General features: G+C 50.2%; 1 protein-coding gene and 1 long non-coding RNA gene across 3 annotated transcripts in view; both read right to left on the bottom strand.

Moving 5' to 3' along the window:
- Pax2 (paired box 2) overlaps positions 1–6,562 on the bottom strand; it is a 91,177-nt gene extending 84,615 nt beyond the window's left edge. Inside the window, exon 1 of the mRNA XM_063287134.1 lies at positions 6,421–6,562. Within this exon, the coding sequence (XP_063143204.1) occupies positions 6,421–6,445 (25 nt within the window). The 5' untranslated portion in view covers positions 6,446–6,562. The remainder of the gene's footprint in view (positions 1–6,420) is intronic.
- A 4,222-nt stretch (positions 6,563–10,784) lies between these two features.
- Positions 10,785–12,479, bottom strand: LOC102548668 (uncharacterized). Of its 2 annotated transcripts, none has more exons than XR_005496009.2 (3): positions 12,175–12,479; positions 11,678–11,859; positions 10,785–10,919 (listed from the first exon to the last, which is right to left on the bottom strand). It is a non-coding gene; the product is annotated as an uncharacterized LOC102548668 (long non-coding RNA). The 2 variants fall into 2 exon arrangements; XR_351096.4 differs by having other exon boundaries at positions 11,678–11,885; positions 12,175–12,476.
- Between the last annotated feature and the right edge of the window lie 13,309 nt (positions 12,480–25,788).

Genomic DNA, 25,788 nt, shown 5'->3' with positions numbered 1-25,788 from the left:
ATTATGCATAAGCAAAATGCAGGCAGAAATCCTGTCTGCTATCCTCGCTTACCCAGACCCCTTTTCTATACTCGTTTGCTGGGAGGGGACGTGACTGTCTTGCCTCTCTTCTGTTCACAGGGCCCTGACACTGCGACTAGGCACAGGGTTCACGAAGGTGGCTGTGTCACCGGGGACCTGGCAACCCGTCCCCCGAGCTCCCTCCCCGCCTCTGCTGCAGTGAAGCATCCAGCTGTGCCCCTCCCCCGGGCCCTGCTTGCCTTTCTCCCTCAACCTCCCGGGGAGTAGCGTGGGGAGCTACGGCCTTAGCTCTGAGGGAGGGGATTAGAAATTCCGAAATTAAGTGTACCTCCCTAGGAAATGCTCCCCACAGCGTAGACCAAATTAAATGCATTAAAGTTGGGGGGGGTGTTTAGAATGAAGGGACAAAAAAAAAAAAAACAAAAAAAAAAAACAAAAAAAAAACAAAACAAAACAAAACAAAACTAGTCCGAAGGAAAGGAAAGCACTTCGAAAGAGGAGGAGAAAGCGAAGGTTGAGTAGCTACTAGGCAGCTCAGCCTTGTTTCCGTTTAGAACTCACCATCTCCACCAACAAAAAGAAAAAGAAAAAAGTTCTTACAATCAAACTCTGGGTCGCACACCCGCGAGCCACTTGCCCTCGGAGTGGGCTCTTGGGCCCTTGGAGGGCGTACCCTGGGCATCCAGGTCCCTGGCAGTGGGCGACCGCTCCAAGGGCCCCTCTCCTGCCCGGCCTGGCCCGCTCCAGCCAGGCCCTCCCGCACCCCTCCCCCTGCCTAGCCGGCTTTCTGGTCACATTGGAGGATTTTTTTTTTTTTTTTTGGAAGAGCTTCTGGTACAATATGGAGCACCGTGGGCTGCAATTTCACACTCCACAGAACATTCTCCCTAAAGCTACTTTTTTTTTCATCTAAGACCCCCTAATTTCTGCTTCCTCGTGCTCTCCCTTTCTCCCTCCTCCCTCCTGCTCTCTTCTTTTCCCGCCTTTGTTTCCAATATTTGGACACCCCACAAGAATCCCGGGGGTCCTGACTGCCAGCTGGCCCCGCCCGCCTGGTCGGTTGGTCCTGATGAGGCGGCGCGCACGTGCTGAGCCTTTATCCTTTTTGGCCCCTCCTCCCTTTAACCCTGCTTCCCTTCATCAGAGGACCTAGCAACCTCTCAGGCCCTTCACAGCCCCTTTGAGGAGCAATGACAATACAAACCACTTGGCCACCAAAGGGGCCTCATACTGGCACGGGTCAGCCAGGTGGCGGCCTGTGGACCACTGAACTGGTGGGGAGGGGGGTGAAAAAATAGTCAAAACATGGCCAGCAGGCCCATGGGGTAGGAGTGGAGAACTATGTCCGAAGAGGAAATGCTTGATGGAAAAAGAATCAAGGAGACCGCAGTAGTCAGACCCGGATAACCTGACCCCTGGCTCAGACCTGAATAGGAGAGGTACTAGCCCCAGGCACTCAAGAAGGGCTGCTAAAGCAACCATTCGCCCCACAGCCTACAGGAAGAAGAAGTTGCTAATGCCTGCATAATCTCTTTACTTCCTTAGACCCAGTTTTCTCACCTGTAAAATGGGGATAATTACACTTGTCCACTATGGGGCCCACCAATGGACACTTTGAAAAGCCAACATTTCTATAGCAGAGGAAGGAGTAATTGTCCAGCTTTCTGAACACCTGACTTCCACAAAGAGGGAAGGGAGGAATTTCAGCTTGTAGGCTGGCAGAACGGGGAGGGGGCTCCATTCTACTCCTACCCCATAGGTGTACGTGGTTTTCCCACCGCTTCTTCTTTCTCTAATCCTTCTTTTCTGACTCCCGCCCCTTCCCTTTTGGCTATACCACACCCATCCAGGTTTCTCTTCATCTCTTTTGCCACTCCCCCAACCCTACTTCCTGCACGCCCCCCCCCCAGGTCTACTCTAACCGCTAGATCAGTTAAATTTCTCACCCACATCCCCAACCTTGGGGGTTAATTGGGACCCGAGGCGCGGTCCCCTTTGGGCCACTCGGCAAAAACCTTTGGCACAGGCCCGGGAAGGAAATCCCGTTCTGTCCGGTTCCAAACAAAGAGAGTTGGTCCTCCCAGAACCTGCAGTCAACTTGCCAAAGACCGAGTAGGGATGAGACAGTGGGCAGAGCCTGAGAGGAGGCAGAGGGAGGGGAGAAGAGGTGACAAAACGAGGACTCAAAGTGGGTGCTGAGACCACCCAAAAGAGACCTGTCCCCTGAAGGCCTGCTGAGGATGGCTGGGCAAAGCCGGTCTCCACTGGGCCAGCTGTCCCCCTCCTCCTCTGAGCCTGGGTGAGAGAGTCCAAGGGTGGCTGAGTGTTGGTGGGGAAGTAATGATTAACCCTCTTCTGAGCCTGCTGGAGCCAGCGGCTCACCGGGCTGTGGTGGAGGGAGACTGTGCTGGCTGATCCGGGATGTCCCCAGCGCCACTCACCACCGCCACAGCTACTACAGGGACCGCAGAGGGAGGGAACAGGATGTAGCAAGAGGTAGCTGAAAGGCAACTGAGTGCTGGGTAACTCCAGATGAGAGGGAAGCTTGGGGTGGTTAAATAGTCACGGCCAACACGTCGAGAAAGGAAGGGGCCGTGTGTGAACAAGGGCTCTCGGCCCTACCGTGCCGAGGAATAGTTGGGAGAGGGGCGGGAGCACCAGGGCAGAGTTTCCCGGGAGTTGCGAGCAGACACCAAATCTACTGTCTCGGATCCATCCGCGCGCCGCCCTCCCTTCCTCCTCTCGCCGCAGCCGAGTGGATGTGAGGAGCAGGCGGAGCGCGCCTGAGCCGGGAGCCGGTAAGGCAGAGCGAAACCCGCCAGCGAGGCAAGGGAGGCCTTGTGGGCACGGCCACCGAGGCTGGGGAAGGGCTGCGAGGTGGCTGGAAACAAAGGACGGGAGGGGAGGGGAGAGAAGACCCAGGGGCAAGGAGGGCAGGCTGAGTTAGGGGAGATACCCTAAGGTCTCGGGAGAGGGACGCAGACCAAGGTTTGTACACGCCTGCCTCTGCCACCAAGCCTTGCTTAGACGCCCTCCGGGTATCTGGCCCGACGTCCTGTGACCTCGGGTCGAGACTGGGGCTCTAGAACGGAGTAGAAGCAGCTGCTGGGGGCTGGGGGGGGTGGGGGTGGGGTGGGAGGTGGGAGGTGGGGGTTGGGGTGGGGGCTTGTAAGTGTGTGAGTTTGCAGGTGACTGAACTGGGAAGAGATGGGGAGAGCAGGTCCCTACTAGGGGTTAGATTTCTGCTTTTTGGTGCTGCAAGCCTCTGCCCTCTGTTCTCTGCAAATCAGAGCATCCATTCCCTCCAACTTTGCTGAAGTAGAACATTTTTTTTTTTTTGGAGGGGCCAGGTCAGGTTCCCTTCTTTGGCTAGAAAGGGGATGATTTGGTTTGAGACTTTAAGGGTCATCTGTATCCAAGATTATCTCTTAAATTTCTGCCACTGTTCCTAAAAAGAAAGAGCAGCGCAAAGTGAATCTCAGATAGAAGGGAGCTCAGACTCGGGAGCTCTCCCACCACATCTAAGACTGGCAATGAGCTCTAGATAGACCCGCGGCCAACGAATGCATTGATGAAACTGATTAACGAAGGGAGAAAAACCCTTTCAATGTCTAAATCAATTAGAATTCCTAGTATGTTCCTTTAGAGGCAGAGCATCTCTTGCGAGGTGTTTGGTTGAATGTGTTTGAGTACTGTAAGGGGTTTTGAGCAGCGACGTTTAGGCAAACAGCTGTGCTCCGTGCGGGGCTGAGGTAGAAGCCCAGGACCCATTTCCAGAGCCTCCCCCTCCCACTCAGCCCTCGGCCCAGGCTGCTCCGAGGCCGAGGCCGCCCAGCCTCTTCCAGCAGGGCTGCCAATCAATCTTGCAGGTCAACACAGCAATTAATAACGGGGTGAAGAGGCCCAGCAAAAGAGGGGGGGAGGTGTCAGGCTGTGTCTTCCCCCAGGCTCTGAAGACCCAGTGAATGGATCAGGGAGAAGGAGATCTCTGAGGGAGACAACGACCCCACCACCACCACCACCACAAAATCCTGGGAATTATAGTGGGAATCTGGGAATCCACTCCCTCTGGACCTCACAGACAAGAGGCAGGAGATCACCTAAGGGGAGCGAGAAAGCTGAGTGGGGTTTGGGCCCGGGCAGAGAAAGAGAGGCCCTCAGTTTTACACCTTGGGTGCGACCCAGTTGCTGATTGATTGACCTTCCTTTCTCTTTTCTTTACCCTTTTCCACGTCTGTTGTTGCTCAGAATCAGGACAAGGGAAAGCAAATAAAACCCGCATCTCACGTAAACCCGGTTGGAGCGCTTGCACAATTGCTGCCATCGGGCAAATTTTTTGCTGGCTCCCCTGTTCTTCTGTCAGTTTGAAGAGCCCGATTGCAAAACCTCCACAGGGATCCACGGGGGCGGGGTGGGGGAAGGGTGGCATAGGGCACTGATGGAGTGCAGCAGGGACAAACCTTTGGTGGAGAGGGTGAAGGCGGAGGATCCGGAGTAGTGAAAGAGAGAAAGAGGGAAAAGTAACGCAGCCAGGAGGGAAGAGAATTTGAGTTTGGCGATGGAGTGGGGATTTTGTGAAAGAAATAGCCATTTTTCCCTCTTCAACCTTTCCTGCCTCCTGCCTAGTTTGGCAGCTTCTCCCCATCCTGTGCAAATTGTGCCTACCTGGAGTGCCAGCCTGGCTCCCGGATAGGAAAGAATGCCTGCAAGTCTGAGCCATAACCACTTGTCTACCTCATCAGATGCACCTAGGTTAAGCGTGAGGCACTTGGTTTCTTCTAGTGTCCCACGTAAGTTGGAGAGGGACCCTGACAGGATCACAGAGATGCCTCCTTGTTCTCTACCTTTTCCTTCCTGAGGTACTGAACAGGAAGCTTGCCTTCGGCTGCTTGCTGGGACTGGGAACCCCGCCTAGGCACCTTAGTCTATAAGTCAGAGAGAGTTGCCTGTTAAGAGAAAGGATGCATGTGTTCCAACCGGAGCCAAGGGGGCCTGGGAAGGAGGGGCAGGGGCAAGAGGCAAGATAGATCCAGAGAAATCGAGGTGGAGAAACACTGTGTAGAAAAGGAAGGAAAGGGGAGAGGGGCTCCCAGAAAGGCTCAGCCATTAGGTCTGTCCTTGGTTTGCATATTTATACGGTCGAGGGGTGCACAGATGGGCTCTCAATTGAATCCCATCTTCAACACCATCAGAGATTGATTTTATACTCGCTTTTAATTTTGCCATAATTAATTAGATCATTACAACTGTTTGCTATTGATCTCCCTACTTAAACCTCCGAGTGGAGGGTCTGCCCAGAGCCCTAAAACCCACAAGGCCACAGTTGACACTCACAGGGGCTCAGGTTCTTCAGTGGGGACAAGGCCCTAGAGAAGATTGGGGACAGTGCAAGGATTGAGTCAGGAAGCTAGAGCAAGAGCTGGGGACGGGGCGGGGGGGGGGGTGGAGTAGGGTGGAAGAGCACCTGAATTACTGAACTTGGAAGAACTGAACTTGAGCTGGGGTCGTGGGGTGAGAAGAAATGAGATTTGGATAGGTGTGGAGTGAAGAGAAAAGGCCCCAAGTTAGGCCTTGACCTCTACAGAATTATTGGGGAAACTCTGGAAACCTGATCCAGTGCTCTCCCTCCCTCACTACCAGCCTCAGCTTGGGTACTTGGCGTCCCACCCTTACACTACACCAGGACACCTAATGGGCAGTCACAGCTGAGTTAGCAGGTCTGGAGAAGAGGGGGAAGGGAAAGAAAGGAGAGCACCCTAACAACTCTTTGGATAGTCAAATTTCAGATACCCCCCCTCCAGGTCCCCTGGTGCCTGCCATTTCCCCCCCTTAGGCCTCCTTTGAACCTCTCCTGTCTTTTTTTTTATTTTAAAGATGTGTGTGTGTGTGTGTGTGTGTGTGTGTGTGTGTGTTTGACCCTCTACACTACTGCTCATAACTAAATACTCAAAACCTCATACATGTGCACACAGCACATATATATGTATATATATCTCATCATCGGAAACTAAAGCCTGCCCAATATTTCCAACTCGAGGAAAGTTGTGTAAAATATTTATGCCCAGAGAGAAACCAGAATGAGCAAGTCCTAAGCACTCCTAGAAAGGAAAAGCCAAGTTCTGCAAAGGGAAGTTGTCAAACTCACGTTTCTTGGGTGGAAAGTTTTCGATAGAAGATTTAGAGGTCAGCAGGAGGGGAGGCTTTAGAGGTCCCCAAAGAGGAGCATCCACAGAACCTCTTTTTCCCAGCCCCCATAGTCGCCCGCTGGGGACCATACCCGGGAGGAAAGAAGGGTGAAACCCACCCTCAGCTACACAGTCCTCACCTTTCTCCACGGATCCAGCGCCCCCCTCCACGCCCTCACTCCCACCCTTGGCTGCCACGGGTCCTAGGTCTTACCTGCTCGACCTGCACACTGTTCCATGCTCGGCTCGCTGCTGCCCGGGCCTGGGTCTTGGCTTCCCGGCTCCTCAGCCGCCCCACAGTCGGTCTCGCCTTGGCCGCCACAGCCGGGAGATCCGGGAGCAGCCACCCGCGACGGAGCGGCTCAGATAACAGCGGCTGCCGGCCGCCAGGGCGGGCTGTGCGCTCCGCTCCGATCGTGCACTGGCTCGCACACCAGGCCGCCGAGCACAGCCACGGGCCGAGGCGCCGCGGGCTCTCCGGGCCGCGCACAGGCGCGCACACGCACCGAGGCCCCCAGCCCTACCGGCAAGCCGACACCCACACCCTCGCTACCCAGAGGCACCCGAAGACCAAACCTCGGGTCTAGACACCAGCAAACCCTCTTACCCCACCCCCTCATCTTCACGATCACACGCCCCCCTTCAAATTACTGCCTACACTGGCTCTGACCCTTGCCTCCTCTCTAACTTCGTGCGAGTCTCCTTTCCCAAGATTTCCCCTATTCACCCTGTCAGGCTCTGCCACAGACTTTATGGCTCTCAGCTTAGCTTCTAAAGTCTACAAAAATTCACTCCAACTTTTGGGAACCACACAATCATTCCCTGAAGCCCCCATCCCTAATGTGTTCATCCTGACACTGCTCTCTGACTTCGTTACAAGCCCATCTGCTCTAAACCATATATATATACATATATATATATATGTATATATATATATATTTTAACAAACAAAAAGTTTAGGATAAAAGGGGAAAGTCCTGATGCTCTTGAAGAGTTAGTGAGGATCAAGGGGGAAGAAGGAAGGGCCCTCCTCTTCCATATTCATTCCACCCCCCCCACACACACACACACCCCAAGTTTCTTGGGCCTTCAAACTCACACCCTTTGTAACCACACTGGTGCTTTCATCCATGATCAAAGGCCCACTTTCCCTTGTCCCTCTCAGTTAGGAATTTACATCTCTCCAACTTTGACCATGAATTCTGTAAAACTCCCAGAACACATTTTTCTCATATGAACCAGCTTGTGCTTACACCTCTTTCAGAAGCACACGTATGCGCCCCTCGTGCGCACTGATGTGCTCTCCCTGTGGTCCCTTTCCCCCAGTTATTTTGTCTTGCTTGCCCTGGAACTAACTCTCTCTCTCTCTCTCTCTCTCTCTCTCTCTCTCTCTTTCACTCTCAGAGCCTTGTTCTCGTAACTAACCCTGAGTGCCTATCCAGGATAGCACTGGTCAAGCCCTGTGTGCAAGTGGAGGTTTATGGTGCTGCCACACACAGAGAGACACACACAGACACACACAGACACACAGAGAGACACATGGGATGGGGGGAGGCTAGCCTGGGAAGAAAGGATCAAGGCAAGAGTTGTGACTCAGGTCCAACCGACTCTTGAAGTCAACTTGAAGTGACTCCTGGGACCCCAAGCCCCTCCAATACAGAGTTTGGACAGCCAGAAACAGGAAGCTGGAGAGGTACAGCAAGCCTGTAATAAAACCTTCAGGAGCAAGATAGTTCTCTGCGCAAATCATCACCTAATTGACTTTTTCCCTTCCAGCAGTCCTGGGAATTGAATTCAAGAATTGTCCCATCTAGGTACTCTACCACTGAGTTAGATGTGCAGACCTCAGGCCTGGCTTCCAACATGCTTTGCTTCAGACATTAGACTTCTTTGGTTGTTGTCTCCTCCTCCTCCTCCTCCTCCTCCTCCTCCTCCTCTTCCTCCTCCTCCTCTTCCTCCTCCTCCTCTCCCTCTTCCTCCTCCTCTCCCTCCTCCTCCTCCTCTCCCTCCTCCTCCTCCTTATCCAAGAATGATTTTCCAATCCAAATGTATTAAAAATGTTTAAGGGGTTGGGGATTTAGCTCAGTGGTAGAGCGCTTGCCTAGGAAGCGCAAGGCCCTGGGTTTGGTCCCCAGCTCCGAAAAAAAGAACCAAAAAAAAATGTTTAAATGTTTAAAACGACAACAACAACAGCCTTCACTGGCTATCGTGGTGCACACCTTTAATCTCAATACTCAGGCAGCAGAGGAAGGCAGATGTCTATAAGTTTGAGAGCAACCTGGTCTAGATAACAAGTTCAAGGCCAGCCAGGAATACACACTGAGACATTATCTAAAAATATTTTTTCTTGTTATTTACAAAGAAATATTTCCATGGGTTTAGATAGGAGAGCAGTGTGCACAATTAAAGTCTGACTACCACACACGGCTGTCACGTGATTACTGTTATTGCACAAGAGATGATGGCTAGTAATTAGCTCCTCGCTGTCACCTAGGACTGCACCCAGTCACACACCTTTAAAAAATTTTTTTGCACTTGCTCTGTGTGTGTGTGTAAATATGGTGTGTACATTCACACAAAGATGATCATGGGGAAATCAGAGGGAAACATAAACAGTAGTTGGTTCACTTTCCTTCAGTATTGTTTGAAGGAGTCAAACTCAGATAATGAGGAACAATAGATGCCAAGTGTCTTTACCCACTGAGCCACACCACACACAGAGGGTTGGTGGTGGTAATGGTCTTTCTCTTGCTTGCAATGGATCTCTGTCTGGTTGGTCTAGAACTCATTCTGTTGTGTAGGGTGGTCTTGAACTTGAATATACAGATTCCAGATTTGGCTGCCTTTGCCTCCCAGGTGCTAGAATTAACTAGAAGTGTCCACTGGCACACATGGGTCTCGTCCTGTGGACTCTCACCTTTGCTGTACAGCTCTTGGTGTCTTCGTTTTCTAGTGTCTGCGATGGTGATAGCAATTCTTGCCCTTTTCACGGGTTTCTTAGGAGACAGAGTGTGCTTAGATGTTTATAAAGTTTAGCCACATTTGTGTCAAGTATTCTTGTTCCTACTGGAACGGGGAATTGAGACCCAATCTCTGAGACATATAGGTAGGGAAGTACTCACTGGGAAATGGGGGCTCTTGAACTGAGGCCCACATTCAGCTTTCTTGTTCCTAACCCAGTGCCTAAAGGCAGGATCCAGAGCTGGGGCAGTGCCAGGGTTAGATCCGGGTCCTAGAGAAAACAGTGTGGACCACTGTGCTAATGGTTTGTCGGCATAACTGAGGGGTCTTGAGGAGGATGAGGCTGCACTGTCATTTGGGTCCCTCTGGTTTCCTCCCTCGGGTTCTGTCTCTCTTTGTGCAGCAACCCTCACTCCTGTGCCACACTGTCTCTTGGGTCCTTTTGCTCATCGCTGGCCCCATTGATTGAAAGTCTCTCTCAGGATCTCCAAGGAGTTGCAGGAAAAATGATCCGCCAGTCTATTGATTCTTCATTAGAATTACATTTTCACGTGTGCTAAATTGGTTTTAAAAGCTTTTTCTGTTGTTATTGTCTTGTCAGACCCTGCGGTCCAGGGCAAACCAAGTTTAAACGCTGTGGCTTCTTAGGAAGAGGAAAAAAATCACCAGGACCTTTGCTTTCCGCCTTACTGTTGTCATGATGACAACTGTGATTGGGTTTAAGTATCTTCAGGAAAAGGGCCTCCTAAGAGGCTATCTATGTGAGGTTGAGGCTGGCTTCTGAGGGATCTGAAGCCCAGGAGGAAAGATACCAGAACAGGTTTTTTTTTTCCTCCTGAAATTAAATTTAGTAGTAGAACTTATGATAATTGCTTCAGGGACAGGGGGGAAGATATAAATTTTAAGAAGGATTTTTCTGTTATCCTGATCCCTTTGAGATACAAGAGGAGAGATGGAGAAAACACCCTTTTCTCTTTAAGTAGGTGTGTGTGTGTGTGTGTGTGTGTGTGTGTGTGTGTGTGAGTGTGTGTGTTTCTAAGTTTTGGGGGAATGGCTGTGTCTTGCTTTGAGTCAGAGCATAAGTTCAGTTACACGGAGTTTATTATTATACTCTGGGCTGGCCAGGGAGGAAGAAAGCGATAGGAGATGAGAAAGGCTGGGTTATTATGATAGAATAAAGGGGGGCATGATCAGCCTGGGGATGGGGGCAGAGAGAGGGAGAGAGCTATCAGACACCAGGGATTGGGGAATGAAGGAGTGACAGGCGGTGGAATGGAAAGAAAGAAAGATAGAAGAGAGGGAAAGCAAGCAAAAGAGATAAAGTAGGAAACAGGGGGGAGACAGAAGAGGAAATATACAGAAGGGAAAGAGAAGGAAGGGGGTGGGGGGGAGAGAGAGGAGAGATGGATCAAGGCAGGCAGAGGAGCAAACCCTGGGACTCCCACTCTAGGCAGCTTACCCCGCCCTCCCAGCCAACTCCCCCTTTCCTGGCCTGGCGACTGGCAGCACTGGAGTGGGCACCGGCGAGGATGGAGCTGAGGCAGGAAAGCCGAACGTCTCCGTGATGTGTTTATCCCCTAATCAGTTCATTAGTTATAAACAACATGACATTAGAAGTTAGGAGGCAGTTGATATTAATTTTTATTTAACTAGTTGATGTTTAATCCGTCACGCCAGGCTGGGTAGCAGCGAGAAAGATCTTCCTGACACAAAACCAGTTAGAACTTCATAAGGCGCAATCAGTGTCCGTGCCTGGAAACAAACAAGAGAGACAGAGACACATACACTCATGGAGAGAGAGACAGGCAACCCTCCAGAGGCTGAGAGAACCTGGCAGGCAGGGAAAGACTAACTCAAGGCTAGAGCTGGTGAAGAACAAGCTAGGGGGACCTCTGTGTCAGGCTGGCAATCCAAGACCAGCACCACCCATGGCTGGGGCAAGTCCTGAGTGTCCTGCGAGAGTCAAACAAGGGCAGCCCTAGGAAGAGCAGCAGGGGCAATGGTAGGCCTGGCCGCTCCAGTCACCAATGCTTCTTGCTCCTCTGTCTGGCAACCTGGAGCGAGGCCAGAGGCTAATGTACCAGTCAGACGGGGTCCTAACTCCCAGGATTCGAGGGAGGGTGATAACCTTCTCTTTCCCGGCTTCAGGGAAAGCAAGAAAAAAAAAAAAAACAAACAAACAAAAAAAAACAAAACAAAAAACAAAAAACGGGGCGGGGTGGGCGATCAAGGAGTTTAACAAAGTTTGCAGCGGTCAGAAGCCTGAACTCAGGGTGCGCACTCTGGGGTGCTGGTAATGACAAAGAGCGGGGGGGGGGGGAGTTTTATCGCTCCGGGGGTCTGAGGGCCTGAGAGGGATCTCCCCGGGTTCACCAGTGTGTGTTCTGAATATTCCAGCAAGCAAGGCTTGGGGCCGGGATCTAGCTGTGTTGCTTCTGGGTTCCTGGTGTGATTGTACACGCCAACGGCTGCGATTTCTGGCTAAGTCTGGGTTAAGCCCCCCACCCCACCTCCAACTTCGCTCCAGCACCGGCGCTGGGCTTTTTCCATCTTCTCTGCGGGTACTGGCTGGGTCACGGCCCCTGCTCAAGCAGGCGTGGGGGGGCCGGGGCTGTAGTTTTCCGCTGTCCGGCGGCCGGGACAGATTGGAGGGACAGCTTCGAGCCGATCGCCTCCCCGTTTGCATGTTAATCTGCTTCCAGGACGAAAAGGAAATCGCTGAAATTCCGAAGAAAATTGCCTCTCGTCAACGGTTAATAGTTAACTCAGACAGGAAAGTTCCCAGGGAAGGGTGAAACCCGGGCGAGAGGCGTAAAGGAGGCTTCTGGAAAGCGCCCAGGGAGGCCCGCAGCCTGAGCCTTTCCCCAAGCTGGCCCAGCTTGGCCCTGCGCGCCTCCCCTCCTCCGGCGGCGGCGGAGCGTTCCGCACCCCGTAATTAGCATCGTTAAATTCACAAAACCCTTCCTGGGAGAAATCTGTTCCCTTGTTCCGGGGATGGGTTCAGCACCTGATTCCGTCGAGTGAGGCGAATAAATCACGGTGGCGGCGGGGGAGCCGGACCCAAGCCCGCCAGACGGGGGCCCCTAGGAGAACGGAAAAGTAAGAAAAAGACGGAGCACTCAGGAAGAGAACGTTGAGAAACCGTGCGAGCTTCATCTAGGGACAGCGAAAGGGCTGGGAAAGGAGGTCCAAAGAAAGAGAAGGACCCAGAAGGAGAGAAAAGAACAGGAAAATAAAGATTACAAAAGAGAGGCAGAAAGAAAGAAACGCGAGCGAAAGGGAAAGTGAAGAGGGAAATGAAGTAAGAGAAGGAGGGCTAGGAGGGGGGAGCGGAAGAAGGAAGAGAATAAAGGAAAGAAAACAAAAGAAAAGAAAGAAAAGAAGAGAGCAAGTGCTTTGCTGCTAACCTTGACAGTTGCGACAGGCCATGGAGGCCACAGCAGGGGAGCTCAGGGTGTGCCCTGGTGTGTGTGTGTGTGTGTGTGTGTGTGTGTGTGTGTGTGTGTGTGTGTGTGTGTGTGTGTGTGTGTGACATTCTGAGCCCATGCATGGCAAGTGAAGAAAGTCTGTATGTAAACGACACAGGGCTCTTCTAAGAAGTTGTATTGACTTTTGACCGGGCCTGAGATGGGGCGGGGACTGGGTGTGGGTAGAGGACCTTTAGCTCAGACCCCCTGAGTCCCCTCGGCTTAGACTTTAGCGGGCCGGTAGAGAATTCCCTGTGGTGGATCTGAAGCTCCCAGGCAGCAGAGACAGGCCACAGCCATAAGGGGTGAAAAAGCTATGCAGAGAACCGCGACCCAGCGCCAGCGGAGGGCGCATTTCCTAGTCTCGCTCCCTGGGATTACTGAAAGGCTCTGTATGATCCTGCTTACTTTGGGATGCCTGGGCCAGCGCTGGCTGCCTAGACCAGTGGGTAGGAGAAGCAAAGACGCTGGAAAGAGGAAAGCAGTGGGAGGGGGAAGGGAGAAGAAGAAAAAAGGGGGGGGGGAGGGAAGAAAGCGTAAGGATGCTAGGAAATGTCTGATGAGCTCTCTGCAAGGATAGAGGTGGGAACCCCGTCCCCAACGCTTTCTGGATTCTACATTACAAGCTTGTGCTTTTCCTCTCCCAGGATGCCTGAATAAAGACTGAGACCCCCTGTAGGGCTGCTAAGGGCCATTGTGCCAGTGTGACCCAATGTAAGCAAAGGAAGTCACCCAGTCTGGCCTGGCAGCCTCTGGGTGACAAATGCTCAGGAAAATTTCCATCCTTAGAGTCTCTGGGTTGATAGGGTCCTGCCCACTCCACAACCCTGTCCTGACCTTCCCTCCTAGCTGAAGTAGGAGGAGAAAAATAGTCATCAGGAAGCAGATGGGACGGCTTGGTCACTCCTACCTGTGCAGGGTCACAGAGTGTTCAACTGGTGCTGAAACTTGAGGGCTCTTAAGTCGAGAGGAAAGGTGCCACTGAGCTGGGACAAGACAAGAGGAAAGGTGCCACTGAGCTGGGACAAGGCCAAGAGGCAGGCCATCCCGCCATAAGCCTAGGTCTGCACTGTGCTGCACACTGTGACCACAGATGTAAACCCCATACTGGTCCCTTCTTAAGGATGACACTACCTGTAAGCAAAGAAAAATTCTGAAGTGTCAAGATGGGGGCCCTCAGATGGGCTTGTTGCTACACGCCTTTAATCCCTGCTTGAAGGAGACTGAGGCAGGCAGTTAGTTCAAGGCTACTCTGGTCTAAGTATGGAGTTGCTGAGAAGTCAGGGCTACAGAGTGAGACCCTGTCTGTCTGGGGTTGATGATGGGTGTATGTCTTCAAGGTGATTGGGATAAGGGTTGTGGGACCTTACAAGATGCTTAGACTGGAGCTAGGCCTGTTGCTGAAAGTCTTCTATTGCAGCTCCTCTTTACGTTTTAAGTTTAATTTTATGTGTATGTGTGTGCTACAGGCATACCAGAGCCCGGAGAGCTCAGAGGAGCAGTCAGATCTATTGGAACAGTGGTTACAGGCAGTTGTGAGTGATCCAGTGGGAACCGAACCTGAGTGCTCGGTAAGAGCAGTCAGTGTTTTTAACTCCTGAGCTGTCCGTGCAGTCCGATCCAAGGTGCTCTTGAGGATGAAGTTGGAAGCTGGAAAGGTCTCAGCCAGCCTTAGCAATTTAGTGAGACCCTGTCTCAAAAATTTAAAAATGGGTAACCAGAGAAGCTGGGGGTATAACTCAGAGAGACATTGCTCACCCTAGCATCTGTGAGGACCTAGGTCCAATCTCCTACAGACAGAGAAAAAGGTAACTAAATGTACCCTAAATGGAGGAATCATATTCCCCGGGGCCTAGAGAGGGAAAACATAGGGAGAACCAACAGTATGTATAGTTGGGGAACTGGGGAAAATATACATTCATTTATATCCTTGTAAGGGGAAGGGCAGAGACAAGGGCAAGAAGACAGAGAGGGAAGTAACAACATCTTTTCTAAGTTTTGGTTTTCCTTTGTAGGCTATGGGGTGCCACTGAGGGATTTTAGACAAGGAAGTAACCAGTCTGATTTTTGGGGAGAAGGCCATTGGTGGATGTATGCATAATGGGCTGGGAATGAGAGAGAGCAGCAGAAACAAGGCATGCAATCTTGCCTAGAGAAGCCATAAAATCTCAAAGCAATGTAGGAACCAGAGGTGTTACATGGAGAGGCAGAGGTAAGAGGCCTGCACACTCCAGGTGCTTTTATGTGCACATGTGCATATGTGGGTGAGGTGCTGGGTAAAGTTCCACTTAGGTCCCTGAGGAAACTTACAATATTCCATTGCATTTTATTTAGTGCATGTATGGGAATCACACGCATGCCACAGAGTAAATGTGGAAATCAGAGGACAACCTGTGGGAGTCTGTCCTCTCAGCCCACTGAGCTTGCCCCAGGGATTGAACTTGGGTTGTTAGGCTTGGCGGCAGGCACCTTGGTTCGAGCCATCTCACCAGCCATCCTCTCAACTCTGTGTCATCCCCAGTACCTTCATCGCCCTCCACTGCACTGCCCTGCCTTTTAGGAAGCAGCCTCTCAGAATAATATTAGTGAAGAAGAGGGCTTGTCCCAAATCGAATCAAATGCCAAAGAAGGCAGCATCGAGAGTGGGGAATGGGGTTTGAGGGATGGCTCAGCGGTTAAGAGCACTGACTGCTCTTCCAAAGGTCCTGTGTTCAATTCCCAGCAACCACATGGTGGCTCACAACCATCTGTAATGGGATCCAATGCCCTCTTCTGCTGTGTCTGGACAGTGTATATATGTGTATATATATATGTATATATATATGTGTGTGTGTATTATATATAATATATATGTGATATATATTATATATAAAGTTGAAGAAGAAGAAGAAGAAGAAGAAGAAGAAGAAGAAGAAGAAGAAGAAGAAGAAGAAGAAGAAGAGTGTGAAATGGAGGCCGAGGTCCTGACGTGGGCTCTTCCTTCCTCAGATAAGGAACATACCTGCTATACCCTCAAATCCCTTGAACACATGGTGCCTATATGTTTACATCTGTGAAACAGAGCACAGAAGTTAAATAAGTTAATATGTCTGTATACCCTTGGCTCATTTCCAACCCACTCAGGACTCAGACTTTTTTTTCTCGCTATATTGCTCGGTTGCTCAGTGTCAAACTGCCAAGCTGCTCTAGGGTCAAACTGGACATCCTCCTGTCTCAACCTTCAAGCAGCTGGGATTGCAGGTAAATGCCACCATACCGGGCCTCAGACTTCTTTATGTTGAGCACAGGACAAAGCGTGAAGCATGGTTAAGACTAGGGGGTGCAGTTACTTCAGAGGAAGGGCCTGGAGTGGCAAGATGGGTGATAAAAAAAAAAAGAGAGACAACTAAGATGCCCAGGGACTCACTGCGTGCCACACAGGGAGTACTTTTATAAAGTAATTCCTTTCAACTTCACATACACCTCTGTGTGTGTGCTTTGTGAGTGTGTGTGTGTGGGGGGGGTGTGGTTTGTGTGTGTGTGTGTGGTTTGTGTGTGTGTGTGTATCTGATATGTCTATTCATGTTTTAATGTGTGAGTGTGTGCATAGGTATGTGTGCCTTATGGAGACAGGCATTAACATAGAGTGTCTTCCTTCATTTTCTTGAGTCAGGGTCTCTCAGTGAACCTGGAGCTCACCAGGTCAAGCTGGCTTAGCCACTTTGTCTCAGGGCTCTACTTCCTGAGTGCTGGGATGACAGGTGGCATCCACAGCAGCTGCCTCTCATGTAGGCTCTGGGGATGGAAACTCCAGTCTTTATGCTCTAGCAGTAAGGATTTGATCCACTGAGTCATGTCCCCGACCCCTCGCCTACTATTATCAATCCCATTTTACAGATGAGGAAAGTGAGGCACAAAGCATTTAGCAGCCTTTCCTCTATCACACTGGGCAGTGGCACAGACAGACTCTCTAGTCTGGGACTGCTTCTGTAACCAACAGCTATGAGTTTACGCTGCGCTGGAAATGTCTTTCCCTAAGGGAAAGGCAGAGGAAAAGAACTTCTGTCTGTGCCTAAGAGGACTTCCCTTGGGAATTTTCCTTTTGGTGACACATGAGAGCCCCCTTAGCTCTTGGTTCTAGACTGTAGTGGCTATTCCTGGTTGCCAACTTGACTATATCTGGAATGAACTACAATCCAGAACTGGAAGGCTCACCTGTGATCCTGGTCTTGAGGCTGGGAGATACAAGTTTCTGACCTGGATCTTGGCGTGGAGATCTTGAGGCAAAGTGACTATGAATTCCAGGAGCCTAAGGCATGGAGATCTCTGAGTTCAAGGTCATCTGGGACAAAGCAAGTCCCAGAGCCAGGTGCGGTGGTATACACCTTTAATCTGGGCCACACCTTCTCCTGGAGACCTACATAAGAACTTTGGAAGAAGGAAGAAACTCTCTTCTTTGCCTGCCTGCCTTGTTGGACTGAGACACTGCTAGGTCCTTGGATTTCCACTCACAGCTGCTGCCAACCATTGTTGGGAATTGGACTAAAGACATCATCAACAATTTCCCTTACTATATAGAGACTACTCATAAGTTCCGTTACTCCAGAGACCCCTAAGACACAGATCTTCACCCCATTCCCCATTCTTCTCTATCCAGTGGTTTCCTAAGCCTGGAAACTCAAAGCCAGTTTCTGTGACATGGCCAGCCAGACCTCACTCAAGCTGTACTCCAAGAAGTGTCCTGAGTCTTGGTAGCATTTTTCCCCCAGCCAGGCTCTGTTTCTGGCTAGGATGCCCTTTGACTTGGTCTGAAGCATCAGTATAGGGAGGTAAGATACTCTCTGTACCATGTGTCAGCTGGGCTCAGTCTCTCATTAGGCCTGATCCTCACAACACCAGGCACAGAGAAGAACCCCTAGAGTCTGGGGTTTGGGGTCTCAACTTTCCTAACGCTTTGACCCTTTAATACAGTTCCTCATGTTGCGGTGACTCCCAACCATAAGATTATTTTTGTTGCTGCTTCATAGCTATAATGTTGCTACTGTTATGAATCATGATGTGAATAGCTGTGTGTTCTAATGGTCTTAGACAAGCCCTGTGAAAGTGTCATTTGACCCTCAAGGAGTCGCAACCGACAGGTTGAGAACCCCTGCCCTAGGCTGACCTTGATCCCTTCTCCCCAAGGCATGACCTAGGTGGCCCATGCAGAGCCTCAGGAAGCTGCTCAAAGTCCCTTCCCCGCTGGTGCCTGCAGGAAGCCAAGACTGCTGAGAACCCCACTCAGAATCCTGTCCTCTCCCCAGACCAGGGTGTGTGACTATCCAGAACTGACTTTATGGGAAGTAGAGGATACCACATCACATAGCCTCGGACCACAGTTCCCTTCTCTAAGCCGGAAGACGCCCCTCACCTCCTTATTGGCAAAAGACATGAGTTTAGGGCTGGAGAGATGGCTCAGTGGTTAGGAGCGCTGACTGCTCTTCCAGAGGTCCTGAGTTCAATTCCCAGCAACCACATGGTGGCTCAAGACCATCTGTAATGGGATTGATGCCCTCTTCTGGTGTGTCTGAAGACAGCTACAGTGTACTTACATACATAAAGTAAATAAATAAAATATTTAAAAAAAAAAAAAGACATGAGTTTAGGAAGCCCTAGAACCATCCAGGCCTCTGGGGGACCATTCCCGACTCCTTTAACCCACACAGCTGGAAAGAAAGAAATAAGAATGTTGGGGTCCTCTGGCCCATGTTTTTCTTTTCTTCTTTTTTTAAAAAAAACAAAAAACAAAAAAACTGAAAGTTAACCTTTTCCTGGCAAACAAACGCTTAATACCTCCTACCAAATGACCTTGGAGTTCGGTAAAACAGTCGCTGTAGTCGAGCAAATAGATATTCCCACAGAGCAGGCACCACGGAGCAGAAACCATTTATGTACTCCTCTCAGGGGTCTGCCTTTACAGCTCGCAGTCTAGTCTTGAAAATCTTCCCCTAAGATGGACAGGGTGTTAGGCAACATGCCAAATCGTTCAGAGCCGACACTGGGGATGAAGGTGACTGACTGGATGGATGGATGGATGTAAATTAGAGATAGGAAATGTCTCTCTTGCATCTCCTCCCTCCCCCCCTCACCTTTCTCTGCCAAGGAAAAGTGTGTGTGGGGGTGGGGGTGGGGGTGGGGGTTGCAGGAGAGGGAAGCAGTCTACAGCATCCCTGAAGTGAAGCTTTCCTCCTGCGATCAAGTTCTCGTCTTGATCTTACTTCCTTCATCTCCTTAGATTGAGGAAACTGAATTCTTAAAAGCACCTCTGGTAGCACCTAGCATTCAACAGGAGCCTCAAGAATGCCATTGCCTTGATCATTCGCCTTTCAAGGATGCTTCCATGTCACCTGCTCTGCGTCATAAGCACTCCTAGACACCTGTGGGAGTTGGGAGCTGGGGATAGAAATGTCGGGGCTCCTCTAAGCAGAATGCCTCCGCCTTGGCCTTTCTGCTGTAGACTTGCTGAACTCCCGGGTGTGGAGTTCGGGATTCAGCTACGCAGGTGCACAGGTCAGACCTGGCACGGGTGACAGGTGCATGTGATCACTGGGGGACTCTGCGAAATGCAGCCCGCATCCTCAGGGCCTGGCGGCTGCAGTCGCAAAGCTCGCCCGGCTTACAGCTGCCCCGGGCCTCGCGCGGACTGCGCACTCGAAGCCTCGCTCACCCGCGGCCCGCCCCGCCCGCCGAGCGCCGGGGCTCGATTAATAATCATAAACCCCCCGCTCACCCTCCTCTTAAAATTAATAACTCTGTAATTAGAGTCATTTCAGGAGCCTCCGGAGCCGCCGAGGCCAGCAGGGCCGCCGGCCGCCCCGCACCGTGGGCAGGAGGGAGGAGAGGCAGGGCGCGGGCGCGGCATCTGCAGGTACCGAATGAGAATTAAAATCGCTCTCGCCAATCCAATACACTTTTTATCAGCCATCTATCTGGGAGTCGGGCCCATTCATCATCCGAGGCATTCTCCCTGAAAACAAGACCCATTCAGATTTTATACAAATTATCATATTTATCATCGTCTCCAACTCCGGAGTAACATCTCCGCAAAGTGTCTGCGGTCTCCCCGGGGAGCCGCGCGCCGCGGAGCGCCCGAGCGCCCGCCAGTTCCCCCCCACCGACTCCCTCCCGGGTCCCTCTGGAGTCCCTCCCACCTACCTCCCCCTTCCCGCCCCACCCCCGCGCTGGCCTTTGATCCGCCCGGTTCTCCAGCTCTGGAGTCCAGACTTCTCACCAGTCCCTCCCAGATCTTCTTTCCTTATCCCTCAGCTTGGCCTTTGATCTCCTCTTAGCTCCCCACACCCCACCTCTCCACTTACTGACCAAGGTCCTGTGGCCTATTGGCCTACCCCCGCCAGCCTGCCCAGCCTCCCTTCCTCTCTGTGTCTTACTGCTTGCTTCTCTCTCTGGTTTTCCTCCGTCAGAGCCCAAGTCATCTAATGTCTCCCTAGGAAAACTAAGAAACAAGAAGGCCCCTCTAGAAACGTCTCCTAGACTTCTCTCAGGGACTGCAGACATCTTCCAAAGTGGGGCTCTCACTAGCTGATTGTAGGGACTATCTGGGGCCCACATCCAGGAACCAAGAGAAGTGAAGCAGGGCTACATACATGCCAGACTTGTTCCCGAGTGTGTAGAAAGCCAGCGAGGCTGCTACACAGTTCCCCATGCACAGCAAACAAAGCTCCAGACCACAGCCCCACCACACACACTATATGCAACTCTCTTACCATATATTCACAGCGCCAGGTTCCCACACAGCCTCCCATTGCATAGCAACACACACACATACGTGCACACACGTGTGCGCATGAAAGTCATACACACACTTATAGGCATGCACACACACTTATACTGAACTAGAACTCTGTGCACACACATATCCCAGTCTCCTCTGTATGTTGCTACAGCTTCCCACATACAACACACAACTTCCCAGTGCATACACAGAACTTTATGTCACACACCCAGTCCCCCCCCCCAACACAGACATGCACAGACAGAAACACACCAATGGAGACTTCTCTTTCTCTCTCCTCAGATTCTCACCTCCGTCTCCCTCTCCTCATCCTGCCCCTTTCCTTCCTCCCCTCCCCCTCCTATCTTCCTCCTTCCCCACACAGATATCCCTTTAGGTGGGCGCATATCCTACATAGCAGCCCCAGAAACACATCTCCTCTGGGTGGGGGGCAGTTTCCCTATACCTAAGTTGTTTATTCAGCCCTTGGAAGAGGCCTTCTTGCTTTGCCCTGATCCATAGGGGTTAATGAAACATCCCCAGGCAGGAGGACTTATTCAGACTTCAAGGAGAAGGTGACACATCCCCAAAAGAGAGCAACAATATTCAGAATACGGGTTCTGACAGCCATCACCAAGAACTGCTTCCTGTGTAGACCTCGGTCCTTAGTCCCTCTGGGAACTGCTGGTCTCCAGCACTGTACTGATGCCCGCTTGACCCAGTCTGCTCTCAGTTTCCCGTCTAAGGGTGGTCTCTGTAGAAGAGTCTGTAGCTGTCACACCGGTCACTGGTTGGCTTGTTCATTCATTAAGTTGCTCATTTATTCCTTAGTTGTTAGTTCCAAAGCATTACTAAGTATGCTCTCCGTGCCAGCTCAAGGAATGGCATGAGAAACGGCGGTGCATAAGAGTTAAGGAGTTCGTTAAGTCTTTGTGGAGAGCCTGTTCTAGAGCAGTGTGCCCACAGAACTCCTGAGACGGTGCAGTTGTTAGACATGGTGCCCACTGGCCACAGGTGGCTATTGAATGCTTGAAATGTGACAAGTGTGAATGAGGAACCGTGTATGGGGGCGGGGGCGGAGAGTCTCTATGTGTGTCTGCTTGTGCAGGCATGTAGGTAGCCTTGTGGTCTTGGAGGGTGGTGTGCACACGTGTGTCTGAGCCTGTGGAGACCAGAGGTCAAGCCCTGTGCTATGCACTCTGGCTTTTGAGACACATTGCCTTACTGGCTTGGGTTATCGAATAGGTTGGGCTGACTGCTCAGTGAGCTGCAGGGATCTGCCTATTGCCACCACCCGGGCATCAGCATTGCCAACCTTTCATTATAGTTTTTTTTAACAGGGGTTCAAGGAATTGAACTCAGGTCTCCATGTTTACATAGTGAGCACTTTACTAGCAGAGTTATCTTCCCAGATCCAGGGGGATGATTTTTTTTTAATTAATGCAGTTGATATACTTGGTATAATGTTGGCTAATGGCTACTATATAGGCCAGAGAAAGTCTTCGTCTTGTTAAATCTGACAGGATGCAGGTAAAGGATTTCCTTCCTTCCTTCCAGAGCTTGGGGAGACCTGTGGGTGTGTCTCAGAGCAATAGTTCCTCTTCCTGTTTGGACTTTCAGTTTCCGACACTGAGAATGCAACTCTGGGGCTGCGGAGATGGCTCAGCTGTGAAAAGCATTTGCTGCGCTGGCAGAGGACCCAGGTTGGGTTCCCAACACCCACATGGCAGCTCAGGACTGTCTGTACTTCCAGTTCTAGGAAATCAGACACCCTCCAAGACACTGGACATTCATTTGTGTGTTACATAGACATACACGCAGGCAAACACTCGTATAGACACATAACATTAAAAATGTATAGACTTAAAGCAAGAAGACAGCCTACTCACTCACGCATGAGAATCAGACAAAACCCAAGTCTCTAAACCACATCCATTCTGAACCTGTAGATAGAGTAGTAACTCCTTGCAGAAGAGAAATAATCTGTATTGCATATTTATTTGGTACCAAACACTATTTTTACATGGCCCGTTGCACAAATCTTACCAGGGGTCAAATGTGAAAGGCAGGGTTAGTTGAGAAGACAGTAGAAAGGAACTGTGGGACCACAGGAGAGCAGAGGCCTCCTCATTTAATTTTCTGTGATGCTGGGCATGGAATCCAGCTTAGGGAGTGCAAACACATATATCATCACTGAGCACTCTACCAGCCCAGGAAGGTCTCTTTAACACACAGGGGTCCTTGGTTCTGGACACTGGGCTGAGATGTGTCTCAGATGCAGAACGGTTGTCTACAGCGCATGAAGTCTTGGGAAATAAATTTCCAGGACCGGAGAGAAAAGGGAGCTCATCGCCATGCACATGGAACAAATAATGACAAGTGCTCTAGCTTTTAACAATATGGCTGGCCTATTCTTAAAGTAAAGGTGGTGGTTCACGCCTTTAATCCCAGCACTTGGGAAGCAGAGGCAGGAGGATCTCTGAGTTTGAGGCCAGCCTGGTCTACAGAGTGAGTTCCAGGATAACCAGGACTACGCAGAGGAACCCTGTCTCTAAAAAGCATGGAGAGATGGCTCAGTGGTGAGGAGCACTCTGTGTTCTTCCAGAGTTCAATTCCCAGCAATCACATGGTGGCTCACAACTGATCTATCCTGGGATCTGATGTCCCCTTCTGGCATGCAAGCATGCATACAGATAGAGCATTCATATGCACAAAATAAACAAATATTTTTAAAAAATCAAACCAAAATAAAAAAAAAGGTTTGGTGCCTAGTTATTTATGTGCTCTACCATTGAGACATCACCAACTAGAAAGACTGGGTTTTTATATGAAAGGTACTAGAAGCTATTTAAAATGTAGACAATCGACCTAAGGGGCCAGTGATCAAAGGACCGATAAGCAAGGACGGTCACAGCCATTTTGTTTACTGGTTAGAAGTCATGGAAAGCCCGGTGCTACGGTGCATGCTAGTGATTCCAGCACTTGAGAAGTTGAAGTAGGAGAATCAGTTCAAGGTCATCCCCAGCTGTTCATTAAGTTTGAGACAAGCTTAGGCTACATGAGACCCTGTCTCTCTTTTTTAAATAAAAGCAATCCTAATGTCCATTATTAGAGCTGAGTTAACAGACTTATTTTCAACAGAGTATTATGCAACCGTAACTCAGAAGAAAGGGTCTGTTTCTGTTGACGCATGGAAAGATGTCCAAGATAATGAGAAAGGAATCGTGAAACAGGTGTGCAGCATCACTGGGGTGTGAGGAGGTGCACATCCTCATGGGCCCACACAGTTCTGTTCTGGATTGATACAGAAGAAACTGGCTGCTCCATGAGGGTAGCAGGGATAGAAGGGCCGTCTTTTCTTTGTGTTCCCTTTGGCATATTTTAAGATACGAATTTGTCTGTTGAGACAGCATCTCACCCTGTAGTCCAGTCTGGTCAGTGTACAATCCTCCTGCCTCGGCCCTCTGAGCATTAAGATTACTGATGTGTGCTTCCATACTCAGAGTATCTTATACCTTTCTGAGTAACTACATGACCTCCATGAGCAAACAAGGCTGAAAACCAGCTGTGTTTTGGACCACATTGTTTCTAGATTCTGATCCTCATGGGGCATCTTTGTGAAGCAGGTGTTGTTGACTGAGGCTCATTTGGAATGAAGCTTCCAAGAGCTCACACCCTAGCAGTGGAGCATTGATTCTAACCTGGCTTGCCAGCCAGACCACTGCACAGCCCTTACGCAGAGGAGGGAAGGGTGATGCTGATGTCAAATGTCTGCATTGACCCAGAACATGTTCCAGGCACTTCCATGAGTCTTTCAGGTAAGAGTTAGTCCTCAAAATAACCTTATGGATTAGATGCCATCCTTACCCCCATTTTACAGATAGGGAAGTTGAGGCAGGGAGATTAGTTATGCCATCCAGTTACACTGGCAAGAAAGTGGTTGAATTGACAGCCTTATATTTAGATGCGTGTTCACCCACAATACCTTTGTCCTTCTGCGAAGCCTGGTTAAGACCAAATGAAGTAGAATACCCCAAATTCTCCACCTTTTGTCCTGCTCTAGTCATCTAGTATTAATCCCAATATCCTGCACATGACTAAGGAAGAACAGGCAGGCAGACACTGAAGGAACTTTCCAGACCCCTTTGACCACATCCAGGCTTCTGTTGGCCAAACAAAGGCTCTGGCAGGATCCAGATCAGAGGCCCAAGGGCAGCCAGAGACAGCCTAAAAACAGAATGACCAGTTTGGCAATGAGGTGGACATGTTGGCCTTGCCTAGGGCCTCAAGTATTGCCTCTAAGAATTGATTTTACAACCGTTTAAAGGTACTTATGACACATGTGACACGTTCTAGGCACATTATTAGTGTATTAATGTCCTCTTTCTGCCAAAAAATTGCTATCATTTTTCAAAACATTTTATTTTATTATGTGTATGGGTTTTTTGTCTGCATGTGTATCTGTGCACCACAGGAGGGCCTAGTGCTTGAGGAAGCCAGAAAAGGTCTTAGCTCCAGTTGCCACCAAGCCATTTCTCACTCCAGTCCAAATTGTGAACATCTTAAACATCATATTTATTATCTTACATTTTTGGGTTCTGAAATTGAAACTGTGTTAGCAGGGCTTAGCCTTTTCTCAGGGCTCTAGGGAAGAAATTGTTGCTTTTTTTGAATCTTCTGGAAGTCATCCACAGACCATAGATCATGGCTGCCTCATTTCTGCCTACACTTCTGTTCTCAGTTCTCATCTTGAATCCAGGATTCATCTCATAACTCTTAACTTTAACTCTAAGTTTTAATTTTATGCGTATGAGTGTTGCCTGTATATATGTCTGCACCACACCCGTGCCTGGTGCCTGAAGAGGCCAGAGAGGGCATTGGATTCTCCAGAATTGGAGTTCTAGGTAGTTGTGAGCCATCCTATGGGTTCTGGGAACCAAATCTAGTTCCTCTGCAAGAGAAGTTAATCTGAGTTGTCTTTTCAACTCCTAATCCCTAATTTTTTTTTATTTGTTAAGAATGCTGGCTACTCTTCTAGAGGTCCTGGGTTCAATTCCCAGCTGTCCTTAGATCCTTTTGCTTGTTTGCTTGTTTGATTTTTGAGACAGGATTTCTCTCTGTTGCCCTGGCTGTCCTGGAACTCACTTTATAGAACAGGCTGGCCTTGAACTCAGAGATCCACTTGCCTCTGCCTCCCAAATCCTGGGAGTAACGGTGTGGCCACCATGTCCAGCTAATCCCTAGATTCTTAACCACACTTCTCTGTTTGTTTGGAATTATTTTTAGGGCCTCAGCTGTTCTTGCTCCCACCATAGCAAGTGTTGACTCAGCTGACCCTAATGACAACTGTGAACTAAGCACTGTCACCTCCCCCCTGCAAAAAGTGATCCTAAGACACCTAGAG

The sequence above is a fragment of the Rattus norvegicus genome, chromosome 1 (genome assembly GCF_036323735.1).
Source record: "Rattus norvegicus strain BN/NHsdMcwi chromosome 1, GRCr8, whole genome shotgun sequence".
Taxonomy (NCBI): Eukaryota; Metazoa; Chordata; class Mammalia; order Rodentia; family Muridae; genus Rattus; species Rattus norvegicus.
Note: the sequence above shows the minus strand (reverse complement) of the source record. Positions and strands in the feature narration are given on the sequence as shown.